At 28.0% G+C, this 19,494-nt stretch overlaps 1 protein-coding gene across 1 annotated transcript; it reads left to right on the top strand.

Annotated features, from left to right (window-relative positions):
* The first annotated feature begins 17,851 nt into the window (after nucleotides 1-17,851).
* LOC136086836 (uncharacterized) lies at nucleotides 17,852-18,181 on the top strand. The gene has a single exon (XM_065809329.1). It carries the CDS (start codon nucleotides 17,852-17,854, stop codon nucleotides 18,179-18,181), a length of 330 nt encoding a protein of 109 aa, XP_065665401.1.
* The last annotated feature ends 1,313 nt before the right edge of the window (nucleotides 18,182-19,494 follow it).

The raw sequence follows: 19,494 nt of genomic DNA on the forward strand, positions 1-19,494 counted from the left end.
GTTAAACCAGTTTCTATCAGTGAGTTCTATCAAAGTTTCTTTAGAAGTCATAATGTTACTTTTCATGAGACGGATGTTATTACTAAGAACATTTAACTTTGGTTCTGATACGGAAGCTTTGGGCATGTCAGCATGTAAAGCATTTAAGATTGATGTCTTTAAATGCTCACAAGCAGTTGTGTAACAAGTTAAAGAAGGTCTTTGTTTTAATGAGCTCAAAGAACTTTGTGTACTTGAAGTTCTATGCATTTGTGTACTTGAAGGAATTTCTGGAACTGTAGTGACTGGTATAGGCAGTGTTGGTAAGGCTTAAGTACTTTGCGCAAAAATTAATCCAATAGCTAACTTTTTATACCTTCGTCCACAGCCTTCAAATTACGAGCCATCCGTGCTTTTTAACGTAAATCCATAGATGACATACATGTAATAACTTGCAAAAGTTTTGTAATTAGTTCATATCAGTGATATAATTTTATCAGTAAATTTTCAAATCAAAACTTACCTAAAAATTGACCGGTAAATCTTAATTTAAAACAGATTTATTTTAAAATTCTAAACAAATTTTTTATTAAAATAAAATACCATACTTTGTTTATTTACATTAAATTTTTTATTAAAATAAAATACCATACTTTGTGTAATTACAAATTATTCGAATTCTTTTATTTGGATTTAGCATGATTTTATCAGCGTATTGTGTCCAAACGAGAGCTTTAGTTGTTATGATTTTTTTACTTCAGGTAGGTACTTCAGTCACGTGAAAAATTCCGGAGACAATTTTTTATATATAAAGTATACTTTTTAAGAATAGATTTTTTTTTTCAAACCAATTTTTTTTTTTCATGTCATTGTAAAAGCTTTGAAGAAAAGTAAAATGATTATACTTAAAATATTTGCTAGATTTTTTATTAAATGTTTATCTGACTGTAGGAACGATTTTAATAATGTTTTGGTAATTATCTTAGCTTAAAATTATTTTATTTGCGTTCTAGCATCCTTTAAAATAATATATAACCATTTCTCGTTGTTTCTGTGTATTTTTTTTTTTGGTTTTGTGATGGATTGGTTGGTCTAAAATACCTTTAAAAAAACCAAGTTCTGACTGATTTTCGGTATTTCAGCCGAAATTTTAAATTTTAGTTGAAAACCTGTTAAACCCCATCCTCTTCTTCCTTTACGTCCGTCTTAATATTATTTCAAAATTTTGGCTAAGATAATAATAACTTTTTACTATATTAATAAATATATTGATATCAATATTTGTATAAAATTAGCTTCAGTATAATGAATAATAAAGAGTTATATGATTGGTATCTATGCTTGAATAATAAATGTTTGAAAAGGTGTGCTCGAATTTTTGAAGCCGATTTTCAAATTTTTTTTTAGTTACCGAAAATAATTTGAGTTTGTAGAACAAAATTAAAATTGTTATAGATAAATTTCAATCGTTGAAAAAAAAACATTAAAAAAAGAGATATATATAAGCTGATGTCCTTTATACCGCCTAATTCAGAAAATAATTATGAAGTATGTCAAACAATGCCATTTAGAATTAAAGTTTGAAATGAGTGAAAGATGGTCTGAAAAACATAAAGCTAAAAAAGCAGCAGAAAATAAAGCTTTCTTTAAAAAAGCTAAATCGGTAAATGAGTTGTTAAAATTAAGAACAAAGGTGTGGTTGACTTCAAAAGAAGCAGATGATGAATATGTATTGTTAGGTGACTCCTTCAAAACCAAAAAAATATTAGGAGCACAGTTGGATTTTTATAGTTATGTTATGGAAGCAAAATGTGAACCTAAATATTTTTACAAAATTAAAATGCTTGGCGGTAAGAGAATAGACTTTACAAACTATGAGTTATTCAGTAATTTGCAATCAATTATTAGAACAAGGAGTTTTCCAGAGCCCATTGAGAGAAAGATTTCTCTTAAAGAAAGAAAAGAACGAGATATTTTGATTTTGAAACAAAAAGAAGAGTTATGTGAAAAATTAAAGAATGCAAGACTGTCTCAGTTAGCCAATCAACAAAAATTAAACGTCTTGCTAAATGTTTTAAATGATCTTAATTATCTTGTTGGGAAATTTATTCAACTCAAAATTATGAAAGTCAACACTAAAAAATATTTTTGGTGTACAGGTAAAGATGAGACTGAAGAAAATCAAGTAAAGACTTTTTCATTCCTTGTTGACCTTGAAAATGGAAAGATTTTTGTATTGTAAAAACTTATTTTACAATGTATTTACTTGTAAAAAAAAACTAATATTGTTAATTATATATTAAATATGATGATTGAGAAAATTGAAAATTTGTCAACCTAGTGTTTTAATTCAGATTTGTTTATTTCGCACATTTTAAACTACTAATATTAAACTAACTGTGCGTATTTTATAAAAATAAATAGAAAATCTTCAAATGGCCTAACATTGCATGTTATAATTATGTCATAATTATGTCATAATTTATTTATTAAAGAAAAATTTAATGGCGTCTCAATTTGATGAACTAAGGAAGTTACGTGAGGAAGAAGTTGAAGAAGAACCCGCACAAATTGACAATTTTGCAGAAGAAAGTAATATTGACTCTGAAGATGAAGTTGAACAATGCATTCTTAATTCAGAAACTGAGTAGTCTGAAAACGAAACAGAGGAAGATGATTAAGAAGAAGGAAACTCTTTTATGGGGAAAGATAAAAAAAACGGAGTGGCTAACTAAACCACTAAAAAAAAGTCGACGTCGAAAGTCACACAACATTTGCATTCATCTTCCAGGAATCATTGGAAATGCAAAAAATGCCAAAACTCCATATGAATGTTGGAATAATATTTTTACAAACAATATAATTGAATTGATTGTTACATACACAAATATTTATATTAACACCGTAAAAGATAGGTTTTCCGGCAGAGAGATATCAAATCCACTGACATAATTAAGGTAAAAGCATTCATCGGACTATTGTATTTAGCAGGAATATACAGAGCAAATCAAATGAGTTTGGAAGATCTTTGGGGAAAAGAACGTGATGGCATTGAAAAATTCTGTCTTGTTATGAGTCTCAAACGGTTTAAGACACTTATTTGTTGTCTTCGTTTTGATGACCGAAGAACTCAAAACCTGAGAAAAGAAAACGACCACCTTGCCCCAGTTCGAATAATTTTTGAAACAATTGTCTATTATTGTAAGAAAAGTTTTAGTCCAGGGGAAAATCTTACCGTTGATGAAATGCTTCCAGGATTTCGAGGTAGATACCAGTTTCGGTAATACATATCCTCAAAACCAAACAAATACGGTATAAAACTTTATAGTCTTGTTGATGCCAGGATGTTTTATACTGTCAAATTGGAAATTTATGCTGGGCAACAACCACAAGGCCCTTTTTATTTTAACAACAAACTAAATGATGTGGTGATGAGAATGGCTGAACTTTATTTGGATCTGGTCGGAATATAAAAGCGGATAACTGGTTTACTAGCTTCGATCTCATAGATAAATTAAAAACTAAGAAGCTTTCATATGTCGCCACTGTCAGAAAAAACAAAAAACAGCTACCAATTGCATTTATAAATTTTAAAGGTCAACAAGCAAACATAAGCATGTTTGTTATTACACAGTAGCGTAGCAAAATATCTTTGCCCAGTAGGTATACTGATCCAGGTGCCCAATTTTTGTTTCTCTGAAACAATAACTTTGACCAAAAAAATTCAATAAATATCTTGATGCTCCTAAACCTCGCGGTCCTGGTTGGCTTGAGGGACAGCAAATGTTGCTTACACTGGCCTTGCTGTAGTTAGGCCACTGATATTACACGAAGATAAAGATACTTACATAAATAGTTCTGAAATTTTCATGCCAATAAAATACCGGAGTTCTTAAAACCAGTGCCAGATTAAGACTTGCAGGGTCTGGGGATACTTTTGAGCAGGTAGCCTTTTTTTTTATTAAAATGGCGAAATCCTAAATTATGAGGTTGTAGCCCCCATAATTCAGAACTGGTTTAAACTTTTTCTACTCAGTTTTTAAATAATAAAAACTCTTACGCAAAAAACCTGTAAAAAGAACTAACAATTATACCAACTATGCCTTTCAAATAGTCTACTCTTTCTGAATCTCCCATGGGTATATGCGCCTTCTCACTACAATGCTTCAGCTTTATCTGAATTCTAGACTTTATTTTTTTGCATTACTGTTGTACAAGATCCTCTCAAAGTTATTGTAGAATATAAGAAAATTTACTTACTTATTTTATATAGATTACTTTTAATTTACTTTACATATTGTATAAAATGTAAGCTTATGTAATTTAAATTTTATTTTATATAATTTATTTTTAATAAAAATTTGTTTTTACTTTTAAAATAAAAAATTCCTTCTTAAAAATATTATATTATTTGTAAATTAAATTTACATTTGGTAGCATATTACTTTTATGTAAATTATTTTCATGTGCAATTTATTTTTAATATAATTTTTTTAAAATTAGTTTCTTTTAAAGGTATATGTAAATTACAGTTTATTATAATTACAGTATATTATGTATATAATTTTCAAAAGTAATAACTTTTACATGTAAAAGTATATAGCTTTTTCATGTGATTTACTTTTCAAGTAAAAGTAAATTACTTTTTCATGTAATCTTCTTTTACATAACTTACTTTTGAAAGTAATATAAAATAAAAGTCGTTATAAAAAAATTAATTACTTATAAGGAAATGTAAATTTACATTTAACGTTTAAAATTACTAATATAGTATTATATATATAACTAATATAATATACATCATAAAATTACTTATGTAATTTACTTATAAAATTTAATTTACTCGCGTAAGTAAAAAAAAAGGTAAGTCAAAGAGCCATCCTTAGCCTTGACTTGCAGAAATGCCGTAGCAAGGTTACGACAACGGCTCAAATACTGCTAGAATTTATGTCGGGGCACAAACGTTAATTTCGAAGCATTAGTTATCGAAGCGAACGGACGTGTTTTTTTCTACAGCGTGTTTAAATTATTATACAAATATGGAAATTTCAATTAAAAGCATAGAAAAAATAATTACCATCAAATTAGAGGAACAAAAAAAAATCTATTTTGAAAGAAACAGAGAAGTTGTTAAAAGATCAAGAAAAAAGTTTTGCATCGAGAGAGCAAACTTAAAAATATTAACGGACAGAATTGAAAAGCTAGAAATTTATGTAAACAATAACAAAAAAATAATGTGATGAATATTCAAAAAGATATAAGTGACCTTAAAACAACTCTAAACTTTCAAGAAACAAACCTAATGGAAAAGGTTGTACAAAACTTCCAAGAAACAAACCTAATGGAAAAGATTGTACAAATTAAAAAGTGTTATGATAAGGATTTATATATTTTACTCAAAAAAACAATCGATTTAGAAAACAGATCTCGTCGAAATAATCTACGAATAGATGGAATTGAAGAAAAACCTAACGAAACATGGAGTGATTGTGAAAATACAGTAAAAAATGTTTTCAAAAAACAACTTAAAATTGACAGCGAAGTGTTTGTGGAAAGAGCGCATAGAGTGCGCAAATCAAGAGAAAGTAAATTACCAAGAACCATAGTTTTGAAGCTATTAAATTACCAAGACAAAAACAAAATTCTAAACGCCGTGAAAAACTTGCGTGGAACTGGTATATTTATTAATAAAGATTTTGCAAAGGAAACTATTAAGAGTCATAAAAATTTATAGGAGGAAGTAAAAAGACTACGCAGTGAAGGCAGGTATGCTATTATAAACTATGAATTTTTTGCAGGGAATTTAGAAACCCAAACATTACGTTTTAAAAAGAAATTTTTCTAAAAATAAATGCCCCTTCAAAAAAAAAAAAAAAAAAGGCTGGGACTAGTGATTTTTAATCCATAAGTTTCAACTTTTCTAAAATAAATAATTATGAAAATTTAAAACCCGATATGGATTGCTCATATCACTATCCAAGCGAGTTAGAAGGGTTTCTTTTTAAAAAAGTTTGCGACAAAAATTTAAATAAAATTGGAATTCTCCACGTAAACATTCGAAGCCTCAATAATAAATTTGAAAAACTTCTTAATCTGTTAGAGGAAACAAAAAATTATTTTAATATAATTTGTTTGACTGAAACGTGGATTTCGAATAATTTAAATAATGCTTTAAACTTTTATGTTCCTCATTTTAAATTAATTTCTCTCCAGAGATAAGTAAATAAACGCGGCGGAGGAGTTGTTATATATGTAAATGAAAACATTGTCTATCATGTTTAGGAATGATTTAAGTGTATCTGATGGCGATAAAGAAATTTTAACTATTGAAATTATAAACAATGAATAAAAAAACTTATTAATAAGCTGTTGTTATCGACCACCTGACGGCGTGAGTGAGAACTTGAGCATTTTTTTTGAACAAAGTATTTTTAAAAAAGGTATTAAAGAAAAAAAAAAGATTTTTATTATTAGGGACCTAAATATGAATTGTTTTCTATACAATGAAAATAATAAAATTAAAAACTTTTACGATTCTTTTTTCGAAACTGGAGCAATACCCTTGATTAATCGTCCAACAAGAGCAACAAAAAACACAGTGTCTTTGATTGATAATATTATTACAACAGATATATCCGACAATGATATCCAAACAGGTATCCTAAAATCGGATATATCTGATCATTTTCCAATATTTTTGTTGCTTAAATCAAACTCTGAAAATATAACCAAATCAAATAAAATCTAAATACGCACTTTTAACGAAACCAATATAAAACAATTTAAAAACCAATTATTACTCCTACGCTGGAAGCACATTAACTTTAATGAAAATGCAGATAAAATTTACAATAATTTTTTCAAAACATTTTATTCCGTGTATGACGCTAATTTTCTTATCATTGTAAAAACATTAAATCCAAAAAATATAAACAACCCATGGGTGACCAGGGGATTTACAAAATCATCAAAAATAAAACAGAAGCTTTATACAAAATCTCTTAATACAAAATCATCTGCAAATGAAAAAATATATAAAGAATACAAATACCTATTTGAAAAAGTTCGTAAAAACTTGAAAAAAAATTACTACTCAAGACTCTTAGATAAGTTTAAAAATAACTCAAAACGCACTTGGCAAATATGAATGAAATTAGTGATAGACAAAAAAGATGCTCAGGTTCCCTCCCCCAAGCAATTATAGTTGAAAACAAACATAAATGCGAATCAAGAGCTCATGAATTTAATAAATTTTTTTTGTTTTTCACTTTGTTAACATCGGTCCCAAACTAGCAAACAAAATTCCTTATACAAATGCTACATTTAGAGATTTTTTAGTACAAGTGGATAATTGCACTAGTTCTAACGAATTATCTTCTGAACTATCTTTTCAAGAGTTTGAAAAAGCTTTCAAAACTCTTTAAAAATAAATCAACTGGAGCAGATGACATAAACGGTAATACAGTCATAGAATGTTTTGAATACTTAAAAGAAGTCCTATTTAAGGTCTATGGAGCATCTATACGCCAAGGAGTTTTTCCTGAACAACTTAAAATTGGTAAGGTTACTCCAATATTAAAAGAAGGTGATTAAACAAATATCAGTAATTATCGCCCTATCTCTGTCCTCTCCACATTTTCAAAAATACTAGAACGTATTATGTACAATAGATTATACAATTATCTTCATTCTAATAATTTTTTATACAACTATCAATTCGGCTTTAAAAGAAATAATTCCACAGAACATGCAGTTATCCAATTTGTACGTGAAATCTCTAATTCTTTTGACAGGTCTAAATATACATTAGGTGTTTTTATCGACCTTTCGAAAGCATTCGATACTGTCGATCATAAAATTTTACTACAAAAGCTAAAATATTATAGAATAAATTGCAAAGTTATAAAATGGTTCAAAAGTTATTTATCCAACCGTAGACAATTTGTTTTCAGCAATAATGATCATCCAAATAAATTTCTAAATATTTCACGTGGCGTTGCACAAGGTTCCATTTTGGGACCACTATTGTTCTTGATTTATATAAACGATCTAAATAAAGCTTCGAATTTAATGAGTATCATGTTTGCTGATGACACTAACTTATTCTTTTCCGATAATAACATTTACAAACTCTTCTATACTATGAATGATGAACTTAAAAGTATATCCAAATGGTTTAAATGCAACAAACTAAGTCTTAACATTAAAAAAACAAATTGGGTTCTTTTCCACCCGGTCTCTAAAAAAGCTTATTTACCCCAAAGTTTGCCTAAAATTTTTATTGATGATGTTGAAATAAAAAGATATAATGTAACAAAGTTCTTAGGTGTTTTTCTTGATGAAAACATCACATGGAAAACGCACATCGACTATATTAGTACAAAAATTTCTAAAAATATTGGAATTTTATATAAAACCAGAACATATTTATGTAAAAAAAGTCTAACTCAACTTTACTATTCTTTAATTCATAGTTATTTAAATTATGCTAATGTTGCATGGGGAAGCACTGAAAAAAGTAAGTTAAAATGCCTTTATCGCCATCAGAAACATGCGATCCGTTTAATAAACTTTGCAAATCGATATACTTATTCCAAACCACTTTTTATTGAAATGAAAGTTCTCAATATTTATGAGCTTAATGTTTTTAATGTTTTGTGCTTTATGTATATGTGGAAAAATGATATATCTTTACCCGTTTTTAATGATCTCTTTTGTTTGAAACCAATAAATAAATATACACTTAGAAACAATAATTTTATACACGTGCCCTTTTGTCGAACCAAGTTTAATCAGTTTTGTATTAGGGAAAAGGCGCCTATGATGGTATACTTAACTTTGAAGCTTCATTATTCAGTATCCTGAAGACCAATAATAAAAGTTTTGATATGGATACATTCCTTGTTACATCTAGAACAATAGTTACCCTGGGAGTTTTCATCAGTTTTATTTTTTTTATAAGTAATTCTTATGGTAAAAAAAGCACAAGTATGCCATCATAGGCAACCACTGCTCCTATGATGGCATAGGGGAGGATGGGGTTTGTTAGGATCGAGGGTAACTTAATGATTTCATTTAACCTTAGAGTCTTCCCTCAGAAAAGCCAGAAATTACTCGAAACCATCCTAATTTACCATTTCATGCTACACACCAGCATTGTAAAATTTTGCGCATGCGCATAGGATATATTGCGTTTTACGTATAGTTTGGACCAAAAAAAAAATGTTGGAGCATCGCTTTCTTTTAACTTTACTTAAAAATAAGTTTTTCTTATAAAAAATAAAGGTTTTCATAACTCTTCAATATTTCAACACTCCCAACTCGTCAGTATCCCATCATGGGTAAAAGTCATCATTTTCATTAAAACAAGCTGTGTCTGCTTTGTTCAAAAGATAAAATTAAAGTAACTATTCCACTAAATGCACAAAACTTGGATATAAAATGCATGAAAATTTTATTTCTGCACAGTTAATAGTAAAATCACAATCTTAAATATATTAAGGAAATAAAACTACAACAGCACATCCCAAAATCGATTTTTGTTGATTATAAAAACAATATTTGTGCACAAGGGACGTTTTTTCACTAAAACTAATGTAAAGTCAGTATAGTCATGTAGGTCTAATCATTTTTTTACCAAAACCAATTTTAATGGAAAAATGACCGGTATGCCATCATAGGCGCTATGCCATCATAGGCGCCTTTCCCCTACATATCGTGCACCGTATCTTTGGAATAAAATTGTTTTGTCCAATTTCGACAAGCATTTTACTTTTCCCATTTTCAAATATAAACTAAAAAATTTAATTATCTTAATGGATGATGTAGTCAGGTTTTTTTAATTGTAATTTTATATTTTCTTTATAACTTTTATTGTTAATTACGTTTTATTTTTTGTTGATTATGTTTTGATGTAGTTTATATACACATGCTTGTAAAAGGTTCTGATGATAAGATCAGTACGATCTTTTTTCAGAAACCTTGTTTGTGTTTGTGAAAGTAATTTATTTACTACGACAGCAAATGTAAACTAAAAAAAAAAAAAAAAAAAAAAAAAAAAAATTTACAGTAAAACCCATTTGCGCTCTACGTTCCATGTGGCGCCCATAGCCTTAATTTAGCTGGAGTACATGCAGTTGAATCTTGTGAAGAAATAAAGACTTTCTTTGGTAATATCCAAGCTCTCTACGTGTTCTCCAGCTGCAGTTCGGCTAGATGGAAGATTCTGCAAGAATTGAATGGAATCTCTTTTCACAAGCTTTCCGATACCAGGTGGTTAGCCCGGATTGCTGCTATTAAGCCAATAGCAAAACGACCACGGAAAATTATTACTACTCTAAATCGTACTATAGAGGATCTTGACCTTACTGCTGACAATGTAAATCAAGCTATGTTTTTGATAAAGTTTTTAAAATCCTCTAAAATTGTTGTGCTTCTGACTTTTTTGGTATAAAACTCTACAAATAGTAGATAAAGTAAGTCGTTTGTTCCAGTCATCTTCACTAACAATAGATAACGAAGTAATCCTTATTCAACAGCTAATAAGCGTACTTGGTCACATCCGCTCATCGTGGAGTAATCTTTTGGCTGAAGCAAAAGCTGCAGCAGGTCCTCTAGGCTTTGAAAACTGAATTTTTGGCAAAACAAAAGAAGAGAGCGAAACGACATCACGATGTACCTGCAAATGCAGCTTTTTGCTTTGAGAGCCCCGAGCATCAATTTGAGGTAAACATCTTTAACTTTTCACTTGATCATTTTATTCATCAAATTCAGTCGAGATTTGACATAGTAAAGAGTGTTTCTTCGAGGTTCTCACTCATCTGGTTAAAAGCTAATGATGTCGGAGAAGACAACTTCATACAAGCAGTTTTGCATCTTATTCGTTTAAAGGAGTTTTCGCTTTTTATTCCTGGAAACTCATTGAGCCTTCAAATCTGCTTTAGAAAAGTGCCCTGAAAATTTAGTCAGTTACCTAAACTTTAAAAAATAAAAAATTATTTCCTGCAAAAATCTGTAACTTGCCATAAAAATCAGATGTCAGATTTGAATTCGGCGAATCAAAAAAAAAATGTTCTTAGCAAGCGTCAACATTAATGAAGTAAATTTTTTGTTGACCTGTGAAATCATTTTATGAAAAAAAATATTATTTTAGATTTTACTGCATTGCAATTAAATTTAATTAAAAATGAAAAAAATGCATGTTTGTTTATAAATTATATATATATATATATATATATATATATATATATATATATATATATATATATATATATATATATATATATATATATATATATATATATATATATATATATATATATGTTTATATATATATGTACATAGCAATCAATAAAGTAAAAAAATAAAAACTTTAAAGCAACAATAAAGAAAATTTGAAATATATCTTTTGATATATTGTAAATTTTGCGCTAAAAATATATATATTCGTAAAAATATATATATATAAAATATATGTTATATGTAGTTAACTAATATTTATCAATATATAAACATATATTGAAACATATATATATATACCGCTCCATTTTGACCCTTAAACATCAGACGGGTCACTAATATTATATAAAAAAAAAATCTTATAAAGTATGCCATGTTGCATCTTAAAAGAAACGAAAATTTTTAAAAATTTCAAAAATAATAATCATGTTTTATAAAAACATCTCTCAAAAAAATTGTCTCAAAAACACCGAGAAAAAAATTGATTTTTTTAATAATGTTAAAAATAACAGTCTTTACGCATTAAATGTAAATTAATAATCTAAATACAAAATATGTATTATTTTTCAAATTTTTATAAAATTTCGCTTCATTTGAGACCCAACATGACATATTTATTTATTTAAAGCAAAATATTTTTATTGAAGAGTTTAGTTACTTTAGTTCTATTTTTTATTTGATATGAAACCTGTTTCTTTTTTCAATGAATTTTATTTCATTGTGTCTGCAAATTTAGCTCTTTTAGACCAGAAAATCGGCATATGTAGATCATATAGTACAGTCAGCAAACTTAGACTTTTAGTACTGTCAGCAAATGTGAAAAAGGAGGACCATTTTTTTCTTTTTTTTTTTTTGAAAAAAAAATATATTTATGGCATTTTTGCTACAGTGAATAAAAATCCTGGATCCGCCCCTCATCTCTCTCTCTCTCTCTCTCTCTCTATATATATATATAAATATATATATATATATTATATATATATATATATATATATATATATATATATATATATATATATATATATATATATATATATATATTATATATATATATTATATATATATTATATATATATTATATATATATATATATTATATATATATATATATATATATATATATATATATATATATACATATATATATATATATATTTATATATATATATATATATTTATATATATATATATTTATATATATATATATTTATATATATATATATTTATATATATATATATATATTTATATATATATATATATTTATATATATATATAGAGAGAGAGAGAGATGAGGGGCGGATCCAGGATTTTTATTCACTGTAGCAAAAATGCCATAAATATATTTTTTTTTCAAAAAACAAAAAAAAGAAAAAAAATGGTCCTCCTTTTTCACATTTGCTGACAGTACTAAAAGTCTAAGTTTGCTGACTGTATTATATGATCTACATATGCCGATTTGCTGGTCTAAAAGAGCTAAATTTGCAGACACAATGAAATAAAATTCATTGATAGGGGGTGGGGGGAGGGTATCATACACACCTTAGATGTACAGTGGCTTATAGTGATACATGAGGTCCCTTACCACTGCTTTCTTCTTCCGTCCGTTTAGAGCGGAAGAACGTTACTTGATTCATGCGACGTTAAAACCATCTAGTTAAACTGAATACTTTTTAACGAAATGATATTTTATTTGTCTTTTATGACTTTTAATCATGAATAAAACCCAGACCGAACTCTTATCCTCAGTCGATGTATTTACATTTAGTTCTTGGTATTCCTATTGCTAATCAATGTATTTATGCCAAATAATACACAAAACATAATTTAGATTTATCTATATATTTAAATCAACAAATCATTCGTGGTTGTTAAAATGTTTTGGTCTGCAAAAAAATGGAGGTTGATATTTGAAAATGAAAACGACAAATTTAATCTAAATTCCTTTAAAATTCAATTTTTTTATTTAATTAAAATTTGTTTTAAAACACATTATGCTTTATTTAATGGTTTACAAAATATCTGAAAATTAAAATAGCTGTAACGATTTATATCAATTTATAAAAACAATTTATAAATATTTTAATATTTTTAATAATAAACTTTATTACAATAAACTTTTTGTCAAATAATGAAAAAAAGAAACAGGTTTCATATCAAAAAAAAAGTAGAACTAAAGTAACTAAACTTATCAATAAAAATATTTTGCTTTAAATAAATAAGGAATGCTTTTAAAATCCCAAAACAACAAACGTCAGGCATATTATAATTAACAACGATACAATCAACGAATCTCAGCAAATAACAAAAACAAAAGTGTCAATGAATAAATATCAACCTAACAAGACAAACGGTCGTTCTTTGTTTAAAACATCATAATTCTTTGTTTGATTTTGGTGTAGAAAGTTTTCAGTGGTTTTTTATAAATGAATATAGTATTATTCATTTATAAAAAAGTTTGTTTGACTTCCATATTCAATACTTTTATGCATTAAAGCATAAAAGTATTGAATATGGAAGTCAAACAAACTTTGTCCTTAATCAAATTGAAGTAAAGCCATTGAACCGTATTGCCAAAAGGACTTTTTAATCCGCCTATTTCAAATGATTTTGGATATTGACCAGAACTTAAAAAAATAAAACATTGTCAAAATTTCATATTCGTTAAGCAAATCATATTTTCAAAATATTTGTTAATGTTAACAAGAAACTTCTTTGATTTTGAAGAACATTTAAAAAATATGTCTGAAGATAAAGCTCAGCATATTTATTAAAGTTCAGTATATTTATTTTATCGAGTCGAAATTTATAATTATCAATCTATTATTAAATCAATCAAAATAAAACTAAATCAATCAAAAAGATATCAATCAAAATAAAATTAAATCAGTCAAAAAGATATCAAAATAATTTAATTGTGAACAATATCAATACAAAGTAACTCTAAAGTAGCAAACAAAATACGAGCCATAATTATCCAACCAACAAGAAGAAAAGAAGCAAGAACAAAAGTATAACATAAATAAAAAATGAGAAGAATAACCGAAAAAATATAGCACGAATCTATTGGAAAGCAAAAGATTTAAAGGTACTTAAACTTCCTAATTTTTTCTTTTTGATGATTATTGGTTAACCACATTTGTTTATTATTTTTCCGGACAATTTAATAATATTTATAGATTATCTATTCTCATTACTTCATAAAATTTTAATTGTATCTATGTAGCTAATATATCTATAATAACATATAATTTATTCATATATATAGATATATTACTATATACCTATATAATTATCTATATATCTCTATAGCTTATATTAGTGATTATATACTTGATATACAATTTAACCTTTCAATTTATGTTATATATTATATATTTACATAACTATCACTTTTTACCATTTGAACTTTATTTATTATTTTATAATTATTTGTTTTATTCTTTTCTTTGTGATTATTTTAACATTTAATTTGTATATTTATTTTTATTTACTCTTTTCCTTGTGATTATTTTAACATTCTTCCCAAGTATATTGTTTCCATATTATATGGGCTTGTGAGTGTTTTTGTTAGTTATCAACATCTACTTAATTTCTTCAACGCTGTCTACTTAACTTTGTATAACCTACCTGTACTGTGTTATAAATACTGCTCTTATGCAAATCCATTTTGCCTCGTAACTACTTTCTCGTTATAATCTCAACTTATTCATTTTATCCTTAATCACTCTTAAGTTGTTTCATTAGCCTCAATAATAAAATATTATAATAACATTCTGCCTATCAAGTTATGAAAAATAAAGCACTCTGCATCTTTTGTTTTATAACTGTCACAGATAACCACAAAGCCATCTTCTGTGACTGCTGCAGTTCATGGGTTCATGCTAAGTGCAACTAAATAAATATGCTCACTTATAATCCTCTCACTGAAGACTCTTCAGAATAGTATTGTTTCAACTGTATATCAAAAAACATGCCATTTGGTCTGCTTACTGATAATGAGCTCTAAACAACATTATCATGCAAAAATCCACAAAATGTATTATCAAATTTTCTTGTATCTTCAATTCATTCAAGAAACATACTTAAAGAACTTAATACAATCTCTGGTTCTGCTATAAATTGTAAATTCTATGATGTTATTGACTTTAATAAAGCTATCAAATCTAATTCAGATCTATATCTTCACCTTAACATTGCATCACTTCCCTATCACATTGATGATCTGTGCAATCTTATCAGCACATTAAATATTATACCCATGGTAATAGGGATTACTTATACCTTAATGATACCAATATTACAGACATAACTATTAATGGATTCAATATTGAGCATTGCCCCACTGAAGCCAAAAAAAGTGGTGCTCTTTTATATCTACAGTCTAATTTAAATTATATAGTTCGTCATGATTTAAAGATTTATTTACCAAAATTACTTGAGTCTTTTTTTGTTGAAATCATTAAGCCCCACAAAACAAATGGTTCTATCCTAAATCCTAATTGGTTGTATATATCATCATCCATCAATGAATCAAAATGATTTCAATACAACATTTTTAATTCCACTTCTTGAAAAGTTAAGCAAAGAACAAAAATTGATCTTTTTAATGGGTGATTTTAATGCAGATCTACTGAACTATAGTGAATCTAATCCTATTTCCAATTACTTTGATACCTTATGTTCTTACTCGTTTAATCTTTCCATAATCCTACCTACTCGTATAACAGCTAAATCTCAAACACTCATTGATAACATCTTTATTAACTTCTACTCTTCTGATCATCTCTCAGGTAACCTAACTATTTCTATCTCGGATCTCATGGTACAATTTGTCTGTGTTCCTGGCACATCCAACCAACCAAATAAAGTTAAAATTTCTAGACGATGTCTAAAAAAATTCTCTCGAACAAATTTATTCTAGAAATTTCTAAAATCAACTGGGAGCTTATGATTAAAAATGATGACAATATTAATAAATCCATCAATCAATTTTTAAAATCATTTAAGGGGCGACTGAATAAGTGCGAATTTCATAACTGCGAATCTGCATAAGTGCGACTGGCATAAGTGCGAACTGGCATAAGTGCGAACTGGCACAAGCGCGAACTGGCATAAGTGCGAATCACTTGCAAAAACTGGCATAAGTGCGAACTAGCTCAAGCGCGAACTGGCATAAGTGCGCCAAAAAAATTTGCAAACATTGGCATAAGTGCGAACTGGCATAAGTGCGAACTGGCATAAGTGCGAAACAATTGCAAAAACTGGCATAAGTGCGAACTGGCACAAGCGCCAACTGGCATAAGTGCGCCGAAAGAATTTCCAAACATTGGCATAAGTGCGAACTGGCATAAGTGCGAACCAATTGCAAAAACTGGCATATATGCAAACTGGCACAAGCGCGAATTAGCATAAGTGCGCCGAAAGAATTTTCAAACATTGGCATAAGTGCAAACTGGCATAAGTGGCGAATTGGCAAATTCGCACTTATGCCAATTCGCACTTATGCCAGTTCGCACTTATGCCAGTTCGCACTTATGCCAGTTCGCACTTATGCCAATGTTTGCAAATTCTTTCGGCGCACTTATGCCAGTTCGCGCTTGTGCCAGTTCGCACTTATGCCAGTTTTTGCAATTGATTCGCACTTATGCCAGTTCGCACTTATGCCAGTTTTTGCAATTGATTCGCACTTATGCCAGTTCGCACTTATGCCAATGTTTGCAAATTCTTTCGGCGCACTTATGCCAGTTCGCGCTTGTGCCAGTTCGCACTTATGCCAGTCTTTGCAACTGCTTCGCACTTATGCAGATTCGCAGTTATGAAATTCGCACTTATTCAGCCTCCTCTCATTTAATAGAGTTTTAGACCAATGTGCCCCCTATAAAACGTTGACTAAAAATCAAATCAAACTTAAATCTAAACCCTGGATCTCTAAAGGTTTACTTAAATCTTTTTCTGTCAAAAACAAACTCTATAAAAAATTTGCAAGATGTAAAAACATTAATACTAAAAATAAACTTTTCACAAAATTTAAATTCTATTGAAATAAAATTAGCAACTTATTAAAAAGTAGTAAAAAATCATACTACATAACATATTTTAATAACAACATGAACAACATAAAAAATACATGGAAAGACATAAAAGATATCATAAATATTAAAGCATCATTACATAAAACACCTACTCAGCTAAATCTGAATGAAAATATCATCACAGACCATGCAACTGTTTCAAATATATTTAATAACTACTTTGTCTCTATTCGTGAAAAACTACTCAATAAAATCATGCCATCAAAACGTACTTATAGTGACTTTCTTAATTTGCCTTATGCTAATTCTTTCTTTATTGACCCTGTGAGTGAAAATGAGGTATCTAGTCTTATTAATAATGCTCTTAAAAGTGATAAAAGTTATGGACCTAACAGCATACCTACATTTTTTTTAAACTTACTTCTCACATAATCTCCAAACTTAACATTATTACAAATAATTCTTTTAAAAGTGGCAAATTTCCTGAAGTTTTTAAAGTAGCTAAAGTCATTCCAATTTATAAAAAAGACTCCTTACTAGACTTTTCTAACTATCGACCCATTTCCCTTCTTTCCAACCTAAGCAAACTTTTTGAGAAGGCTATGCATAACAGGCTATACAAGTTTCTAGAAAAACTTAAATGCTTGTACCAACATCAATATGGATTTCGAAGCAAACATTCCACAACCCTCGCACTTATTGAAATTACTGAGAAGATTAGAAGAGCTCTAGATAATAAGCACTTTGCATCTGGGGTGTTAGATTTAGTGGGTATAGATTTGCAAAAAGCTTTTGATACTGTGGATCACTCCATCCTTCTCACAAAATTGGAATACTATGGAATCAGAGGAATGCCACTAAAATGGTTTACTTCATATCTCCAAAAAAGAACACAAATTGTTTCCATTAATGGCACTAAATCTGATTTATAGAATTGCTCAAATGGCGTCCCACAAGATTCAGTTTTAGGACCACTTCTTTTTTTTCTTTTTATTAATGACTTAAATACTTCTTTTAAATTTGCAACTGCTTACCATTTTGCTGATGATACTAACATGCTACTGGTTGACAAATAACTTAAAAAATAGTATGGGGACAATCCCATAAGCAAATCATTTTAAGGTTGTCCCATCTCCAAAACAAAGCTTTGAAAATAATATATTTTCAGTACAATAACTTTAAATCTAATGTGCAATACCTAATTTTCAATATATTAAAATTAAGCGACCTTGTGATATTCCTTAATTACCAATTCGTCTGGAATTATTTTCACAAAAACCTTCACCTATCATTCAACAATTTCTTTACAAGTACAAATAGTCACTATCCTCCTCGCTCCATCAGTAGCTTAAACTTAGTTATTCCAAAACACCTTTCTACTAAATATGGAAATAAATCCATTAAATATCAATTTATTACCTCATGGAACAAACTACCTCCTGATCTAAAATCTCTTAATTCAATCTCTGAATTCAAAATCAAGCTTTTTAATTATTTGTTAAAAAATACAATTAAATATTTCTACAGATTAATATTGGAATTCTTTATTATGTATATTAATTCGTGATCCTTCAGTTTTTTATTTGATATTTTTAACAATTTGAAATTTTTTTCTATCTGCCATTTTTAAATTTTTTTCATTCTAATATTATTAATATTAGTACAAATATTTTGACATTCTTTATTTACCTATCTATTTATTTATCTCTTTTCATTCAACCATTCTCTACTTTGTACTAAATGTTTGTTGTCGTTGTCATTATTCACTAAATTTTTGTTGCTGCTGTTATTGTTCTTATTTATGAAATTCTCTTTTTATTATAATTGTTACCATTTTGTTACTATTATTATTATTATCATTGTTGTTATTATTATCATTAGTATTATTGTTATCAGTTATTATTACCATTTTCATCATTGACTATAAGGTTATGTTGTATATTCAGGTATTTACGTTATATTAGTACTTGTACTATTGTAAATTTCCTTGAAATGTTATAACTATTTCGAAATATATTTGATTTGATACTTTTCGTAAATTTCTAAATTCTGTTTCAAATAGTTCTGTAACAAATTTTCCTTACATAACATATTTGTAACAAAAGTGTTTATTTTAATAGCGTTTTAATTAGCTAGACTATTTCTTCACGTCAATAATTTGTGAAATGCCTTGTGACACGTGTCAATGTTTTATGCCTATTTCCTGATTTTTTTTCATGATAATGCTGTATCAGAAAAATCCAAA

This window comes from Hydra vulgaris, chromosome 11, assembly GCF_038396675.1.
Source record: "Hydra vulgaris chromosome 11, alternate assembly HydraT2T_AEP".
Taxonomy (NCBI): domain Eukaryota; kingdom Metazoa; phylum Cnidaria; class Hydrozoa; order Anthoathecata; family Hydridae; genus Hydra; species Hydra vulgaris.

Coding starts and splice junctions, on each gene's coding strand:
- LOC136086836 (XM_065809329.1), top strand. CDS start 17,852: ATGCATAACAGGCTATACAAGTTTCTAGAAAAACTTAAATGCTTGTAC.